At 48.1% G+C, this 17,475-nt stretch overlaps 1 protein-coding gene across 1 annotated transcript; it reads right to left on the reverse strand.

Moving 5' to 3' along the window:
- Positions 1-15,142: 15,142 nt before the first annotated feature.
- Positions 15,143-16,113, reverse strand: TMEM81 (transmembrane protein 81). Its single transcript, XM_082330435.1, has one exon. It carries the CDS (start codon positions 16,001-16,003, stop codon positions 15,185-15,187), a length of 819 nt encoding a protein of 272 aa, XP_082186561.1. The 5' UTR covers positions 16,004-16,113; the 3' UTR covers positions 15,143-15,184.
- Positions 16,114-17,475: the final 1,362 nt, after the last annotated feature.

A 17,475-nucleotide genomic window follows, 5' to 3' on the forward strand; every position in this document is an offset into this window, starting at 1 on the left:
TTTTTTTGTTTGTTTGTTTTGGAAGAATATAAGCTTTCATACGAGACATGGGTCTTTAACCGATTAAAAATTTTTTAAAGAAATGAGTAAAACAAAGAAGAATTCTACATGAATTCTGACAGCCAACTGCCCCACACACTGTACCCAGTAGGTTTTCAGCCTTATGAAGCCATGTACTAAAATAACCAGACTGCTAAACTTGACTTTTTTTTTTTTTTAAATATGTGCAGTGAATTTTGGGGGGGTAAGGGGAGGACGGGGACTGAGGATTTCACAGCGATCAGTATGTTCCATACCAATCCCAGTCACAGCCATCTCTTAACAAATTATGGGACAGGAATTTTTGGTTTCCCCCCATAATATGAGCCAAATTCTGCAGCTACCAGCCCAAGGAGATAAAGCCACAAGAGAGATTGATCTCTGCCCCACCCTGAAGATGGGTGAACACAGAGTTTAGATTGTGAAAAGCTTTTTTACGACACTGGTGTTAACTTGCAACCCCAGCCTATTGTTTGTATCAACTGTTATGCTGTGAGGTGCAACATTCAATGTTATCCATATCCCACATGCTTTTGGGGTGTTTTTGTTATAGCGGTTGCTTCTTTCCTTTTTGTTTGGGGAGGAGAAGGGGTAAGCGAAAAGGAGATACTTTTCTAGCATCTACAATCTGGAGAGGCAGCTCTGCCTAATAATGGAGACGTCAACGTATCCAATTTCAATAGAGAGAGGGCCTTAAAGGAGGAAGAAAAAGGAATACTACAGAATTTAACCAAGAACTGGAGACTCAAGGAAGCCATCACTGGGGCAACAAGGAAAATCTGGACTCAGTCAGATTCATCACCCTACACAAACGGTTCCCTCCAGCCAAAATGCCAGTCGCAACTTGGGACTGCAAGATTGAGATCCAACCAGTAAGTCAGCCTGGTTTGCAGGTCCAAGGCTCATACAGCTCATGTAAATGGGAGGGCTGATAACCCAAAGAAGTACAGGGATGTTGAGGTGCACCATTAACTCAAATGGCTGGGAATAGATGTTGCATATTAAAATCTCTGTCTCCTGGTAAAGCAATTAACCAAAGCTAACGAGAAGCTGATTGACTCCATCCCAGCCGAAACCAGGACAACACTGCTTGCTGGTTAGATCCCAAGCACGCTTTTAGGGACCTCTACCTGCCTGTACCTTTCTCCTTCCCAGCCGACCATACTGCTGGCCTGAGCAACCTCAGTTCCAGAATTACCTGAGCAAGGGCTACGCTTGCAGGACTGCGCAATAGCAAGGCACTGACGTGCAGTTTCTACACTAGATGCCGATTCCTTGCCCTTGCTAATAATTTTAAAACTAACGTGTCCTAGGCCTTAGTGAGCATTTGAGAGATCATATGCATAAACCCCTGGCCTCCCGGAGTTATGCCTATGGTATATATCCATAGCATCCCATCAGAACTTTTTTAGCATCTGGCCTACCCTGGAAGCAAGAAGGTAAATGCACCAGTAGGTTCGCACTGTGCAATGCAAACAGCAAGGCTCCGGGCTGAGGAAGAAGGGCTCCTATGTGTTTAGCAAACAAGAGAAATGATCTAAGAAACAGGCAAAGAAAAATAAACTTAATGAAAGAGTCTAAACATTCAGAGCACAGCTGCAGCAAAAACAAAGGGCACCTCACTGTTTCCATTACAAATAACACCTGGGACAGAGCGGTAAAAAGAAGACGAGCTCCCACTGACGCGGGGCAGACTGAGGCAGGGAACCGCCGCCCCGGAGCCCGCCTGAGCCTCCCGCGGCCCTCCGCAGCTCTCCAGGAATCAGCCCCGCTCCCTCTAGCAGGTCCAACCGCTTCGGTCAGAAGGACAGCAGCTAACTATAAATTATATTTTTGTATGATTTATGTTCTTGAAGATTTTAAAATATTTTTATTGATGTTTGGAAGCTTTGTTTGGCAAAATATTTTATGTTGTTAATTCAGCATTTTTGTTATCACCTCCATTGTGCTGGGCCTTCAACCTTTCTCCCACAAAAGATGGGATGAAAGGAAAATTAGGACTTCAGTGTTAGCTCAAAACCAAAGCAAATTAGGGCTTGGGCAACAATCATCTGATCGCTACGCAGAACTAGCAGTAGCCATAATGACAATATTTAGGAGGCATAAACTAGCTGGACCTATGGAGCTTCAGAGCGCTGCTGGACGATGCCCACCGCCGTCCTGCAGAAGCACGGGCCCGACTCGGGAGCGGCCCAAACAAAAGCAGCAAGGTTAAATGACGTGCCCAGAGCCTCCACCGAACGGAGACGCGGACGCTGGAGGCACCCCGGGTCCAATCCTGCGGAGCAGGCAGCGCTCTGCAGGGGGGACCAGGAGAGAAAGCCCGCGTACTGAAGAAGCCTGCTGCGCTCCCGAGGAGGAACTGCTGAGCAGGAGAGCGCTGCTTCGGTGCACAGCCCAGCTGCAGCCATGGGGTTCAGACTGGTTTCGGGCACGGGCTCTGCGCGAGGCCAGCAGTGTTCTCCCCATCGTGCATGACCAGTCCCATCCCGGGCAGCCGAACCAGCGGCTCTCCGAAGGGGCCGCTCCGCCTGCACACCCATGGACGCAGCTAATTCCCTTCACGAGGTGCACGCTAGACACCTCCAGGGCAGAAGAATGTGCTTTGATGGACCACGTGTTGGATGAGCTCTCACAAAGCGAGCAAAGCAAAGCAAGGTACTCCGGCGGAATTCAAGGGCTGGGGCTCAGCATCAGTCTAGGTGTGACCACGCAGGCCATGCAACGTCTCTTGCAGAAACTTGGTCTCAACAGATGCTTCCAAATGTGTCTGGCAACACTAGGGGCTCTCTCTGTTTTATTGAACTTTACAGTGTTGGAAAGCGAGATGCTTTATTGCATGGTTAAAACAGTATCTAGAGGCTGCAATGACACTGGGTTTTAAATAGCAGCCACCTGCAACATTTCCCTGGAAGGTTAATACATTTTCCGTACATTACTTTGTTAAACTAGATCACAGGCACATTTTATATAAGAAGTAAAAAACTACGTGAGTTGGATTTCAAATGCTCCAGTTAGCACTGCTCTGCATTGCAAATGGGCTGAATATATTCTAATTTTTAAAACTGATGGGACGGTATTTTCTAAAGCCTTCGAGTGACAAGTAGATCCCCTTGAAAGTTAAATGTCTTCAATTTGCATTCAAGCTACGCCTCTTTTTTTGAAAAGGTAAATCATCACTACATACAGTTTCACCAGTATGCATCTTAAATCAAAACACTGCTGAGCTTTTGCAGCGTTTTAAGGATTAAACACAGAAGCAAAGAGGTATGAGCTAGTGATAACCACAACGGCCTTACGAGCACTTGCTCTAATCCCAGTTCTGACACTGACTCCATCTACGGCTCCAAGCAATTATTTCACCACTCGCTGCCTCAGTTTCCCTTCCCGAAAAGCGAGGCACAAGCAGGTCATTGTGTATTTGCAAGTTATTTGCAGCTTGAAAGTATCCGTGCACCGGCACTGCTGTCAAAGGCGTGGCGGCAGCTCCCGTAGGGTATCGGAGCTGACTCAACCTGCCCAGCTCGGGCGTCGAGAGCGGCGTACCCGCGGCAGCACGGGCTCCAGCCGGGCTGATCCGTCACTGCCCGAGTCCTTGGTGGCAAACCTGTCCTTGTCCCTGTGCTCTCTCTGCCAACTAGTCCTTACCTCGCTCGGCCAGCCCCAGCTCAGCCGACATCGGTGTTTCCTGAGCATTAGCATAAAGAAACTCTGAAAAACGCACATGGTCAACAGGCAGCCTCTCCCCCACAGATTTTTTTTTTTTAATTTTGGGGGAATTTGTTGATACTGCAAAACTGCAGAGCAGAAGAGAGTGGCACATTAGGAAACCCCAAAGGTAAGCACAGGGAGACCCCTCGGGTGAAGGACAGGGCACGTTGGGGAGGGAGTGGGACAGAAAAGATTTTCCACTTGCAAGACTGGTAGGTGAGAAAGGCCAAGGTCAGGCCCAGGCGGTTACAGGCTAAACCCTGCTCCAGGCAAGACAGCTCAGTTTTTGTTCACAGACACAAGCCACGTTAAGACAGACTGCCTTGTCTTAGGCAGCCCGTTCTGCCATTTTATTTATCGGGGGCTAGGTGACCCACAGAAAAGGATTTGTGTGTGCAAATGCAGCATTTGTACCTAGTTAAACTTTATCCAGGCTATAAAAAAATCACATATAAAGCCTAGCCAGAGCCACCAACAGGAGAAAAAGATGTGGAAGAAGCCTACCGTAAAGCCAGTTAGAGCTTCCTAAAATACAGCAGAGAGGTTAAAAGGAAAGGTGTCCAGATCCCGGGGAGAAAACTCCGATTTCGGCACCGTAGCAGAGTTTACTGGCTTTGCACTGTTGCGTGAAGTCGCAAATCAATTTCCTGTCTCCTTAAGAATCCCCAACATTTAATTGCTCTGAGCATTTGCTTTAGAGATTAACTTACAGGGAATGAGTTAAGTGCCCTGGGTTTTGTTCTCGGCACTGTAATGGCTCGTTAAGGAAAGTAATCTGATTTCACAGGGTCCATCTTACTTGTCAGTAGTAAAAACCGACCTGACAAGGGTGCTGTAAGGAGTATGCAACAAGGGTGAAATGTTTTGAGACTCCCAAATGAGAGGAGCTTTACAGTTCCGATTTATTCATATTTAACATAAAATAATCTTCTACCTGATACTATTGAACTTGCAAACTGGAGATGGCGCTTCTGGTTTTAGGTTGCCTGTCAGCACTCGGCTATGTGAGTTTAAATCAGGAACAGCTCGTATTTGCAGCGGGACAGAGTAAGCGTTGTGCCCTGAATGGGAGACGCTCCTATCTTTGCACAAGGAATCAGCTGGATAACGCAGGCATCGCGTTCAGCTAATGCCTGGGGGGTCTAAATCCCACCTGCTCTAAACCTACAAAGCTATCCCCCATCCATAGAAACCCTCCGCTGTGAATATTTTAATCCAGCTTCACTACACACAAACTGGGCAGTTTTATTCTCGGTAACTTTGTTGTACGCTATTTTTTTAAGAAAACCAAATGGGAAACATTGTAAGGATACTGTACTTATTGTAATTATGGTTATTTATTGGCTACAGTAGCACGCAGTTCATAAATAAAGATCTTCAGAGACTTTAGACAACTACCGGAGCCCGGAGTGCTTCTGTCCAGCTTTAAATGCAATTAGCACCTCGCTTGCTCAGGGGTCCCCAGGCCCAGGACTGCATTTTTCCTGATCGCCAATTGCATGTACTAATACAACCAAGGAGCCCAGTGAGACCCCATCCGCGGGGAGCTGGACCCCTCAGCAAAAGTGAGGTCAATTAAGATATAGTAAACTCAAATCCTACCCCATGACAGTGATAACGGACCAAAAGAGGAGAAACTGTCCATGGAGCAAGGAGCTGCAGGTGTTGAGGGTCTGCTTAGAGATGTTCACCTAATGTGCTCCCTCTGGCTGGTATTCCCATGGTTAGGAAGTAACGCTAGAAAACTCAAAGTCAAAAAATTCATGCACCTTATTAGCAGAAAGGGTAACTGATGGAATAGCTTGCCAAAAAGCTGCTTCATCAATCACAGCCTTTAAGCCAAGACTGGAAGTCTTCCAGGAAAGATATCCACTAGATCAGCCACAAGCTAGCAGCCTTGCAAAGGTTCGCTTACATTATAGAAAATCATTTCCTTCATTGCAGGAAGCGCTGCATGAAATCACCTCATCTATGTTATGTCAGATCAATTCATCACAGTCATTCCTTCTGGCCTCAAAAAAAAAAAAAAGAAAAAAATCTACTGGCTTCCTTCTGCCTTTGGGACGGGTGTCAAGCGATCAGCTAGAGCAACTGCATGCGGTACAGGCCCGAGGGTCCCCACTGGAGTTAAGCTGAAGCCAGACGCAGTCAGGCTGGAGAGCGGACAGACGAGAAACTGGGCTCAGCAGTACCAGGTTGTGGGGAATGCCACCCAAACTCTTTCCCTCAGCCCATCCTGGAGGCATTTGCTTTTACGTAGCCCCTAAAAGAAACACCACGCTTGACATGGGGTGCACAGGGGGACGCAGGCACGGGCTGCAGCACGATGTGCTCCCAAGGCCGCCGCCGAGCCCCTAAGGACAGAGGGAAGGATGGAGGGCAGCACTGCCCTGGCAGCAGCAGAGCAGCGGCTCCTTCCCTCCCCAGGAGCTACAGCCGCCCACAGGTTGAGGGGACAAGTGTATTTGGTTGCCATATAACACCGCCCAGCTCCTGGCCTCCGGGTGCCGATGGCAAAGGGCCCCAGGAGGCCGGGCTGAGCTGTGCTCAGACCCCGGCCAGGCTCCTGCCCCTTTGCCCCATGCTCTGCAGAGCTGCAGGCAAGGCCGCTCATCACCAAGGCCATAATTAGCTCAGGGATTTACACCCCAATGGGGCTTTGTAAAGCTGAGGGCAGCATCATTAAAGAAACCAGCAGGGAGCGGCCAAGACTGAGGTGAATCCCTCCCCAGTTCATCCCCCACAAGGGCACTCCTGCTTTCTCAAGAGCCGTCATTAAATGCCGCTGCACATGATATAAATCAAGGAGACAAATGTATCGTCGCTGGCAAACAGGCGGGTCCTACTGGAAACGCCAGCACAGCCCTGCGGAGAGAGCACGGCCCTGCGGAGAGAGCACGGCCAGCCGCACCGCTCGGACACCGGGGGAAGGATGCTGTGAGGCATCGCTGCCGCCCGTCAGTCCCAGCCAGCCAGCACCAGCTCATCACGCTAACCCCCCGAGAGCTCAGCTGCATTTAAGAACAAAAAATGGTTTATCCAGGAGCATCATTGTGTTCCCAGCAAAGGCTCCTACACAGGTTTCAGGCGTTAAGGCTGCAGCCACTACGAGTACAGCCCTTGCTGCGATATTTTGCCAGGCCTGGTCCCAAGAGCGGTAATTTTCTACACGTAAATATCAAGGGGAAATAGATAACTTTCTGTGAAACCTAAAGCATTTCCACATGAGGTTCAAATTCGTATGAGTTGTTTGGGGTTTTTCCTGGAGGGGGAGGGTGGCTGAATTGGTTTACTGCTCCTTTGTTTAAAGTCACAGAAAAAGACAGTTCAAGCAAATCCCTTAAAATTGGTATCAAAACACTTCAAGAATTAAAAGGAATCTACCCCAGAGCTAATGGTTTGCATCCCACCTGAGAAAACATCCTCCTCATGACCTCCCCGCGGGCATTTTAAAGGATTTCTTGTTTCTAGGTCTTACATTGCTGGGCTCACGTTCGCTGCTGGTACAGCGCCGCTCGCCGAGTCCCCAGCCCGGACACTCCCGGGAGGTTTCCTTCATCGCTTTCCAAACAACTGTCGCTTCACTTGAAATACCGAATGGGCAAGCAAAGGCTTTACACCCGTCCAGCCCTCCTCTCACAAAACAGATGTAGAGACAGAATAAAAGTAGACCTTCCTTGGAAATGAAAAAGCTTCAGGAAGAAACAGGCAGTTTCCACAAAGAGCACCCAAGTTAAGGCAAACCAGCCCGGGACCGGTGACGGGTTAAGGGAAGACCCCTCTGCCCCGGAAAGAGAAACAGGAGCAGCTTTTTGAAATGTAAGGGACAGAGAAGAGCAGGGGACGGAATGAACTCGGAAGCCTGGGGCAGACGGGCAGAGAGGAGTCCGCCTAGGCTTGTAACATCAGCCCGGCCTGCGTCCTTCCCGGGAAACCGCTAAGGAAAGCTCCAGGAAAGAGGAACTGCTTGGAAAATGATCTTTGCTCTCCTTTGGGGACCAAATCAAGGTACAAGTAAATTACCTCTATGAGTAATCTTTAAAGCCAACAGGTTCTTACCACTCTGAAGATGCTTCATAGCCAGCGCCTTCATAAAATTCCTACTCAGAAAGCAAGCAGTTGATCTTTTTACTTCTGGGGACAACAGGGGGCAAAATAAAGCAATGCTTATACTGTCAGGGACAACAGAGGGACAGAACCTTAAAAGCTTTGTGCAAATCTATGCTACAGTTGGTTTTGTTTAATCATATCCTGCTATTATTTGCTTCTGTCTTATCATTTCGGGGAGTTACTACCTAACACGAAAGCCAGAATTTCAAAAGAACTCAGCATGTAATATTTGAAAACTCATAAAACCGTATTTTACCGCCTAAAAAGAATTTGTCCTTTACTGACACTCAGTTGCTCTTCAATAATATTGATTTATTGACCCCCACCAAAGCCAAAGACAAAAGTTTTGCTAAAGAAGAAAAAAATTCAAAACAGTCAAAGCAAAGGGAAGAGTTATTTCATATGCTGCTAAATAATTCTGATCTAAAGGTTCTGATTAAATGAAATCATGGCATCAAACTAACAATCATCAGAACTGAGCACAAAAAAAACCTCATTATGGTCTACATCTGACTCAGCATACACTAATTTAGAGTTAGCTAAAACACTCCTGCTTAGGATTAGTGCTGCAACAGTGAATTTGCTTTTCTATACTCAGCCTAAGAGGACGCATGAATTAAGCCCACAGGACTCAGCACGCTTTAGCTAAACACCCTGCTTTGTACCTGAGTTCCACAGGCCTAACCCAGCATCGCTAGAGGTAGGCAATAAATGAAGGTATTTATGCAGCATTCTGTGGCAGAAATGACTGCCAAAAAGCTGCAGTTTCCTAGAAAAAATGCAGGGAAGAACATAGGCAAAACATCGATAGCTACGCAATGTGTCTGTGCTGGGAGAAAGGCAGCAGAAGGAAAGGGGAGAGCGAGCTCTGAATTTCCCTGGTTTTCAAAAGGATCATTCCGGGGACTTGGAAAATGTTCATCGGCAAAGTGGTTCCCAGCACAGCGCAGAAGGGATCCGGCCCTGGCCTGGGGAAGGGAGGTGCATTACGCAGCCAGTAGTTACGCACTCACATGCGCTGCTTAGCCATAATCAAAGTATTTTACTCTTTACCTCCTAAACACCTCTGTGGGAGGAATGCAAATGCCTGTGCTGCAATCAGCCCCCGAAGCAGCCCGAGCGCTGCCCGCGGGCACTGCATTGCTGCTGCGTTCGCCAGCTGCTGCTTCCACAGCACCAGAGCCGCTATTCTGCAAAATGCTCTGAAATAGCTGCCTAGGAAAGATGTTTTACAAAACCAGCTGTCATTAAAGAAAATAACCACATTTCCAGTTAATTCCTTTATCCTGTGTGAGGCTTAGGGAGTGCCTGCAGTGAACGAGATACTAAATAAATGAGCCAAAGGGAGAGGAAAAGCAGCAGTGAGTGGGAAAGGGGGGAACAAGAACCCAACAGCCTGAGAGCTGTGCTGCTCAGCATATCCCTGCAGATCCCTGAACTGCTGCAAGCACCTGCAGGAACAAGTAAAAGAATTAACACAGACCAAGGTGCAGAGGATGGAAGAGTCAGCCCCATCTCGGTGCAAAAACAGCAGATGGGGTTTGTTTTCCTCTTTGCTGCCATTCAAGTTCCAGCAGTTCAGGCAATCTAGTTATTCAATTTAGATAAGCTTCAGTAGCTAACAGCAATTTAAACAGCTGCCTATGCCTCACCATTCTGTTATTACCTCCTTCTTTCCAAGTGCTAATGCCATTAGCAAATTGACTTCCTCCCTCACACAATCTGTCTGGCTTTAGTAAGTACAACACTAATTGCTTCCTAATACTTAGGACCATCAGCAGGCAGAAGTTTGTACCACAAAACTCCCCTCCAGCTGGGAACAGGTAGCAGGCAGGGTTTGCATGCAGTCCCTGCCATCCTCTCCTCCAGGTGAGGCAGACAAACTGGCCAAGTGCAGGAAAAAGAAGTTTAGGCACCATATTACCAATTCAGAGCAGAAAGACACTTTTTTCCTGCAGTTTAGCCTGTTATGTTGGGAAGAACAGGGACAGTGACTAAGAAAGCACGCATATTACAGGAGGAGAAAGAAAGAAATGCAGGGATGCGGAGAGTATGCTGTTTCGAAGGGTCCTTGCTTCAGCTGCTTCCCCTGGCCTCCCCTATTCCCTTTTGGTCCCTCAGCTCAGACTGCTCTCCCTTCCTTCTCCTCCGTCCCCCAGCAGACCTGCTCCTGCAAACACCAGCCAACATACTTTAGGTTGCTGCAAAACTCAAAAAGCATACAAGGAAAGTGCCATTTCAAACAGCAACTATGCCGATGAGAGCCCCAGTCCCATCCTTTCTGAGAGCTGGAGCCGCACTGTCCATCACAGCCCTCCATCTTAAATTAAGAATTTAAAAAAAAAAAAGTATTAATCTTTCCTGCTCCAGGCATCTGGCTCCCCTTGGGGAAAAAAAAAAGGGAGGACACAATAAAAAGATGAAGGACCCTTTTGGCTCCCACTCTGACCTCCTCAGCTAAGCGGTGAGAAAATGGATTGTCCCGGACCTTTCATGTAATCTTTCTGCATTTCTAAAACACAGCTGCCCACAGGATGCAAGCCCCTGCATTTACATTACAAAGTGCAGAGAGGCTCTTCCAGATGGGACAGCTTCTCTTTGTTGATTTTAACCATTAGCTCCCAAACCCAGCGTAGGTCTGCTCCCGCTATTCAGAGTCCTTCAGCACAGAGGGGATCCCACAGCCTGCCCCAGCGGCGACCGGAGCCTCGTCCCACGCAGCAAAACGCACAGGAGAGCGCGCAGCAGCACGCAGCCTCCTCTCTCCTCTGTATCTCCCATTTACAAAGTTCAATTGCCCGTTTCTACATGTTCAGTAGGCAAAATCTTTAAATCAGGAGTGTGGAAAGTGCCTACTTCAGTTTTCATTAGCTATTTGTATTTTTGTTTGTATGTATTAAAAAGGGTGGCTGCTCTTTGCACACGCTGGAATGTACGCTACAGGCACCTGCCACAAAGACACCCGTGGAGAGGAGAGACCTGGCCCGGCTGAGTGCAGGCAGGCAGCAGGCTCCCGAGCAGGCTGAACCACGGGTGCACGGTGCTGCTGCTGCTGCTTTTTACAGGCTGTGGAAAGAGGCGAAATTCCTCCGGGTGAGAAGAGCAGGACAGAAATCTAGGGCTCGTTGTATGCAGAATTCGCTCACTGTGGTCTTAAATCTGGGCAAAAGGCTGAGTCCAAGTGCTTCACCCGGCTTAGAAGAGGCTCACTGTGGGTTTAGTCAAGTTGATTAGAAATAAGTTTTAAGATAAAAGAAGCCAGATAACCTAATGCAGGTATCAACAGGGCAGATTAAGAGTAAACCAATGCAAAACATGGAGTTTACTGTAACTTTTTTTCATACTAATCTTATAAGCACACTTGAGATACAAAAATAGGATTTAAGCTCCCATCTCTGCAGCAGAATGAGGACGCGGTTAAGAGCCCTACCTACATGGATCTCTCCCCAACTTGGAGAGATACTGCTGAGCCTCTGAGCAGTTAATTCTGTAGTAGCGCTACTGGCTTCAGGGACAGGGGAGCTCTTTGGAAGGCGAAGGAATTCTGCATTACGAAAATGTAAGATTAGTATGAATGGACTATTTTGCAATCCACTCCCCTTCTAACCAGGTCAATGGAAAAGAGATCCCCAGAGCCAGCTTACAGGAGGTCCTAGAAATACTCCAGAGCACAGGGGAACAGATCACACTGGAACTGCACAGACAGAAGTCCGCCCACGAGCCTCCCCAAACATCTGATGCTGCAACCCAGACGGACTTCGGAGCAGGGAACGAGCAATGCCACAAGGAAGAGCCCTGCAGTAAACAGGGTTTAAGTCCCTGCCTAGATGGGTATGTACAACGCGTTGCTCAAGGTAAAGAAATGTCTCCTAGAAAGCAGTAACAGCATAGCACACGAAGCACAAGGTCAGCCAACATGTCTCGAAGCTGGATTTCTAATCAGCTGCATCCACTCACCTTAAAACAGGCTGATCGAGCTCCTGCCCAGCCCTGGTTCTTTGGTTTGGCCATTCAGACAGTAACAAAAATACGGCCCTCAGCATGCCAAAGCACAGAGCCAGCCCCTCTCGCGGGGCCGGGGAGGGACCTGTGTTTCTGTTTGGTTTCTCCATGGGGCTTTCTTTGATTACTTGCTGCCACAGGATTGCAACAGTGATAACAAATCTAATTACCCACTTCTTGCACCCTGTGCCACAGAAGGAGAGTTGAACTGTAAGGTCTCCTATCCCATTTTGCCTCCATACCTTCTGAAAATCTGTTGCGGTCACCTCAGCCTTACATCATCAGGTTTGCTAAACCAGATTTAACGTTCCCTGCTCTCATTATACTGCTCTTTCAGGCATTAGCCCTTGTTCATCAAGACAAGTTGAGTTTCAGCAGCTGTCACTCCATCCCTGTGGCTCTCCCCCGTGTCTCTGGGAGCTTGGTAAGGCCACGTCTCCGGTTGTTTACAGCAGTAGCAGGGAGAGCTTAAGGCAAGAGAGAAATCCTGCCGTTGCATATGGCTGGAGGATGCTTAGAGAGATGACTCACACTCAGCCAGGGAGAATAGCCCCAAAGATATCTAACAGCTTGTGGGTGGTTGGTTTTAGGCAGAAAGCAAAAGCTTTCTGTACAGGCAAAGACGAAAAGCAGGCGTTTCTCCATCCCGAGTGGGACAGCGGCCTGGGCTTTACCGACACCAGCACTCAGCCAGGTGAGAATTCAGGGCCTGATGCAGGAGCAGAACCAGCCCATGGCCAGGAGGGTCCCAGCGCAGATCTCTCTACCAGCACACCTGCACAGAGAAGACTACTTAGGGACGACTTCCCCACCTATGATGGGTTAAGCAATTCCAGTTTCTGTGGTGTAAGCACAGAGGAGCGCAGAAGATTTCAAGAACTCCTGGAAAGCAGATGCAGCCAGTACAGCCCCATTTCCAGGGAACAAGAAACACCTCGCGGGTCAGGAGGGGGGCTGCAAGCAATGCGAACAGGACCTGTGGCTCCCTAAGTGCCTTCCGAGCCATGCAAACCGCACCCCGAGAGAGAAAGGGCTGCAGCACTGGGGTGAACTCTGCTTGCAGAGTGCTGTGAGCTGGGACAGAAATAAAGTCAGCGAGGACAAACCATCAGCGCAGGCCATAGGCGCGTGCCCACCACCACACATCGCTGCCGGCTCAGAAGAGCGTACGATTCCTGACCACGCAGGTCATTCCAGGAGCTACGTGAGCTCGCTGCAGGAAAAGGCTGCTGCAGGGTGTCTAAGCGACCCGGCTAGAGTGTCAGCAAAACCCAGGCGATGCAATGAAAGCCCAGAGGGCAGAGCAGGGGAGAACGGGAACAGATGGAGGCTGGCATGCGAAAGGAGCAAGCGGTCCTTGAAGAAGCAACATAAGAACTGGCTGCTAAAGGACAGGGCCTTGAGAATCACAGAACGAAGCAGACTGACCACCGACGAGGATGCCCTCAGCGAGCTAAAGACTGGGAAATACTGGAATCAGGCTCAGAGAAAGCAGCACATGCTCCTAGCCAAGGAACAGAAACAGAGAAAAGCATTGCAGAGCCAGAGGGAACAGCCGAGCGAAGACAAGGCCAGCACTGAGCACAGCGGAAACTTCGGTATTGTGGAGCTGAGTCAGAGGAAACCGATGAAGAACAGAAGCAAGAAAATCTTGGACAACTGGATCACCATCCAGGAGCTGCTGACCCACGGGACCGGGTCGCCAGACGGAAGGAGGACATAGAGTCCCTTGCTGTCACAACTGTGCAGCAACCCTCCTGTCCCTTCCCAGAGGGGCATGGTCACCCCAGGCACCAGGAAGGAACCGTGCATGTTCCCGAAGGCATCTTCTCTCACTGCAGAATGGTTTCCCCCAACGTTTCCAAACTTTTGCTGGTTATTGTGCCCATTAAAGTCTCCCCGCAGAAACAGGGAACTCGGTAGAACTACAAACTGAGAATTCAAGCCTGACGACAAGCTTGCTTCTCCACTCAAATCCAGCTAGGCAGCCCCAGGGCCCACAGATCACTGCCCTGGTATACCGATTACCCGCTTCACTGTACACAAAGGTTTGGCTCGCTACGGATCAGCCCCATTTTTTTATATAGGATACTCTGCAAATAAGGTATTTACTTCTAGATCCATCTCTTTCTATATTAAAGCTTTTTTGTTGTTGTTCTGGTGAAAAGAAAAAAATAATAGTATGCTTCAATCTAGAGTCGTATCATTCTTTTCCCCAGAATTGGGTGTGCTATGCATTCCTGTACTTTAGTTCACAGATGGGAAAAAAAAAAGGAACCAGACTTAGGAAATATAGTTGTTTACTGTAAAATAGGAGACAAAGTAGAAAGAGAAGGCACTTAATAGGTCCCTCTGTGGATTCTGCTACCAAGGGGGAAACAATACTCCCTACTGAGTTGCTGCATGTTTTATACTTATTAATCGCCAAGAAAAATGAAAGATCCACAAGCCCACTGAACTCTTCCCTTCCCCCCCTTTAAAGATTTTAGGAATGAGCTCAGCTCTGACTCATGATTAAAAACACCCAGTTATGCTCCTAAGCAGCAGTGCTCAAACTGAAGATTTGCTTGTGCTACCCAATGCTCCCTGCTTCGCTATTCTACACTACAAAGGAAACGGTGCGAGCTCCAAGCTACCGCTTGAAGACATTTTATGGTTTTCTGGGCTCTAGCAGAGGGAGATAAATCTCCCTGGAAGAAGCAGGCAGTGGTGGTCCACCCCTCCTGCCCACATTGCCCCACAGCTGCTGAGGCTGGCCCACCTGGATCTGATGGAGAGGACACCAGACAGCCAGGAAACCTCGTTTGTATGCCCACCTCAAAAGTGTCCTTACTTCTTTGCCCCTCTTGCTGGAGAAGCACCATCTACCAAACAGTGATCTGTCAGCTCACATCACCACAGAGTTCCATGCAAAGCAGAAGAAATCCGAGGAAATAAGACAGGAATCAGGATTGCAAGTTATTAGCTAAATAAAAAAAAACCCCAAACACCTAGAGGTAAAATAAAGGCCAGCTAGAGGAGCATGGCCAGGTAGTTAGCAGTGGGCAGTTTCCGTGGCTCAGTGTCCTCTAAGTCCTGCCTGGGCCGTTCCAGCCCATCCTTTCACACAAAGTGGAGGCAAACTGCCGTGCCCCATCTGGAGCTGCTGTCTGTGCTACTCCATTAAGACTCACGCCCTGGTGCTACAGTCCTGTACTAACTTTCTGGACTCTGAAGCTTAAGAAAATATTTGGTAATAAAATGTCAGCCAGAAAAAAAATGACAAACATCGCCATGAAATACTGCATCAATACTAATAAAGAGACAGAGACGAGCAATTGCATTAAATCTCCGTTCGTTTCTCTGCAGCTCTCCTTCCCAAAATCTTCTGCAAGAAGTAGAGAGCCATGCTCACCAAGACACCCCCTACCACTCCACTTCCAACTCCTATCAAGCATTCATAAAACAATTCTCCTTGCCAAAAGTGCTGCTGCTCTTGCACTTCTTCATGGGTGCTGTCTTCTGTGTTTTCTTCCTCCTCGTTTGCTGCTAACTTCTGTTCCCACGTCAAGGATTTTTGGAAGTCCAGATCCACCAAGTCATTTTGGATCACTCTGACCCCAAAGTAGGCCCTCTTGATGACTCTGAATGTCTTCAACATCTGCACGTCACATCGGTAAGTCCCTGCATCAGACTCCCTGGTAGGGGAAAATCTGATGACAGAATCGGGGTTTTGGAAAGGTTTGAACAGTGCATCGTTTATGGTGATAAGGCCTTCGGCAAGCCTCCACGTATAGCTATAGGTTCGGTTAGCAAAGCCAACTGCGTCCGAGTTCAGGCAGCTGAACTGGAAGGGCTTGCCCACAGGGACGGTGAAGTGGATTAAGCCACAAGCCCAGCTGGTCAGGCAGTCGGACCGGCGCACGGTACAGTTCCTCCTCTCTCCGGCGGGCGTGATCTCACACATCTCCTCCACTTTGAAGCCCGGCCCACAGGTGACGCTGCAGGATGTGGCGTTGACTGCGACTCTCGCTACAGCTGACTTCAGCTCTGCTGGGATGGTGACTTTTTCAAAGGCAACTACCAAGGGTAGATAGAAAGCACAAAGTAATATCCCAAGGACGTGGCTGTTCCCCAAGGTCTTCTTATCGGGGTTATCCATCAGACATACTGCTCTCTAAAGCTGTGCAAATTCAGTAGTCAAAAAAACCCAAACCCACAAATCGTTCTTTGTAAGCCTTCAAACTAAGCATTTCTGAAATCCCACCAGCATCATCTTCAAGACACAATCGTTCTGTTAGGAAAAATCCTCCAACAAACAAGCTTGTACAACACTGCTAAAGAAGATGAAACACGTTACTACGTCGGTCAGAGTGTGAATCGTGAATTCCAGTTCTTGTAACATGGCAGCAGAATGTTTTAATCCACTATATTCCAGCGATTGGGATATATTCGACAATTTAAAAAAAGATGAAGTCCTCCCTTCTCTGTAAGATTTTACATACTATTTTAGATGAATTTCCACTGTAAAGAAGTACTGTTCCGGTTGAATTTTCCCACCAAACTACAAAGCAATATAAGTAATCATTACTGGAACCCTTAAAATAATGCTGTTGAGCATAAGGAAATCCTAATTCCTTACGCAGCGCCTGTACAGTTCTGTCTTACGTATGCGTATCCCAAAATCTAAAGTACTCTGCAAGCTACCAAGATCACAAAAACACGATTTCAACCTCTAGATAAGTCTGCTGGCACTGACATCGAAGGGAGGCTGAACAGTATTTTATCACTGGTGATATCCATCTCTACTCGGGGCTCAGCACAGTCACTCACATCTCCGTCAGCCCGCGTTCCCGGGGCAGCGGTGCCGATGTCACAGTCCGGCCGCCCGGGTCAGAACACGGCCCCAAACCTCCCGAGGGAGAGCACAGAACTCCCCTAAGTCTGAAGCCAAAGCGAGTCCTCCGAGTACTCAGTATAAAAGCACCGTATTAGGCTCCTGACATCCACTATCAGAAGGGATTCAACAGCCCTGGCCTCACGGCATCACTCAGAGGAGCTACGAGTCCGAGCTCCGCGCTCTGCGTCACATAGAGCCGCCGACTCCGAAGAGCAATCTGAGCCAAAATCTCCACATTCAACTGATGCGTCTGTAAAACAGAAGCCACTCGTACACCCAGAATAATTCATTTAGTGCTCGAGTGTCCCAAAAGAATAACGCACTACTGAAAAACTTCTTCATGGAAAAAAAAATCAAAGTTACTTATTTTTGATGGTGTAATGGAACTGCGGTCAAGCCAGTTCAATAATCAGTGTCTCCTTACCAGCAACTGAATTATGGATTGCAGAAAGCATTTGGATTGCTATGTTCTTCAACAGGTCTTCTGCTATATGAATATCCGTATTTCTCTCCCTAACAATCCTTAATTTATTAAAATGAAGACTTCTGAAGATCTAGTATAGATATTTTCCACATTCGGTTTCCCCAGAGGTGCACTCCACACCCAGCACGCTGCGTTCAGCTCCCCTCTCGCACGTCTGTCTCGGAGCGCCTAGGCTGCGCTCAGCTATACAGGGCTTTAATAGACCACAGATTTACTCCTGCCTCTTGAAAAGAGACCAGCAACTAAATGC

Source organism: Platalea leucorodia (assembly GCF_965183815.1).
Source record: "Platalea leucorodia genome assembly, chromosome: 19".
Lineage (NCBI taxonomy): Eukaryota > Metazoa > Chordata > Aves > Pelecaniformes > Threskiornithidae > Platalea > Platalea leucorodia.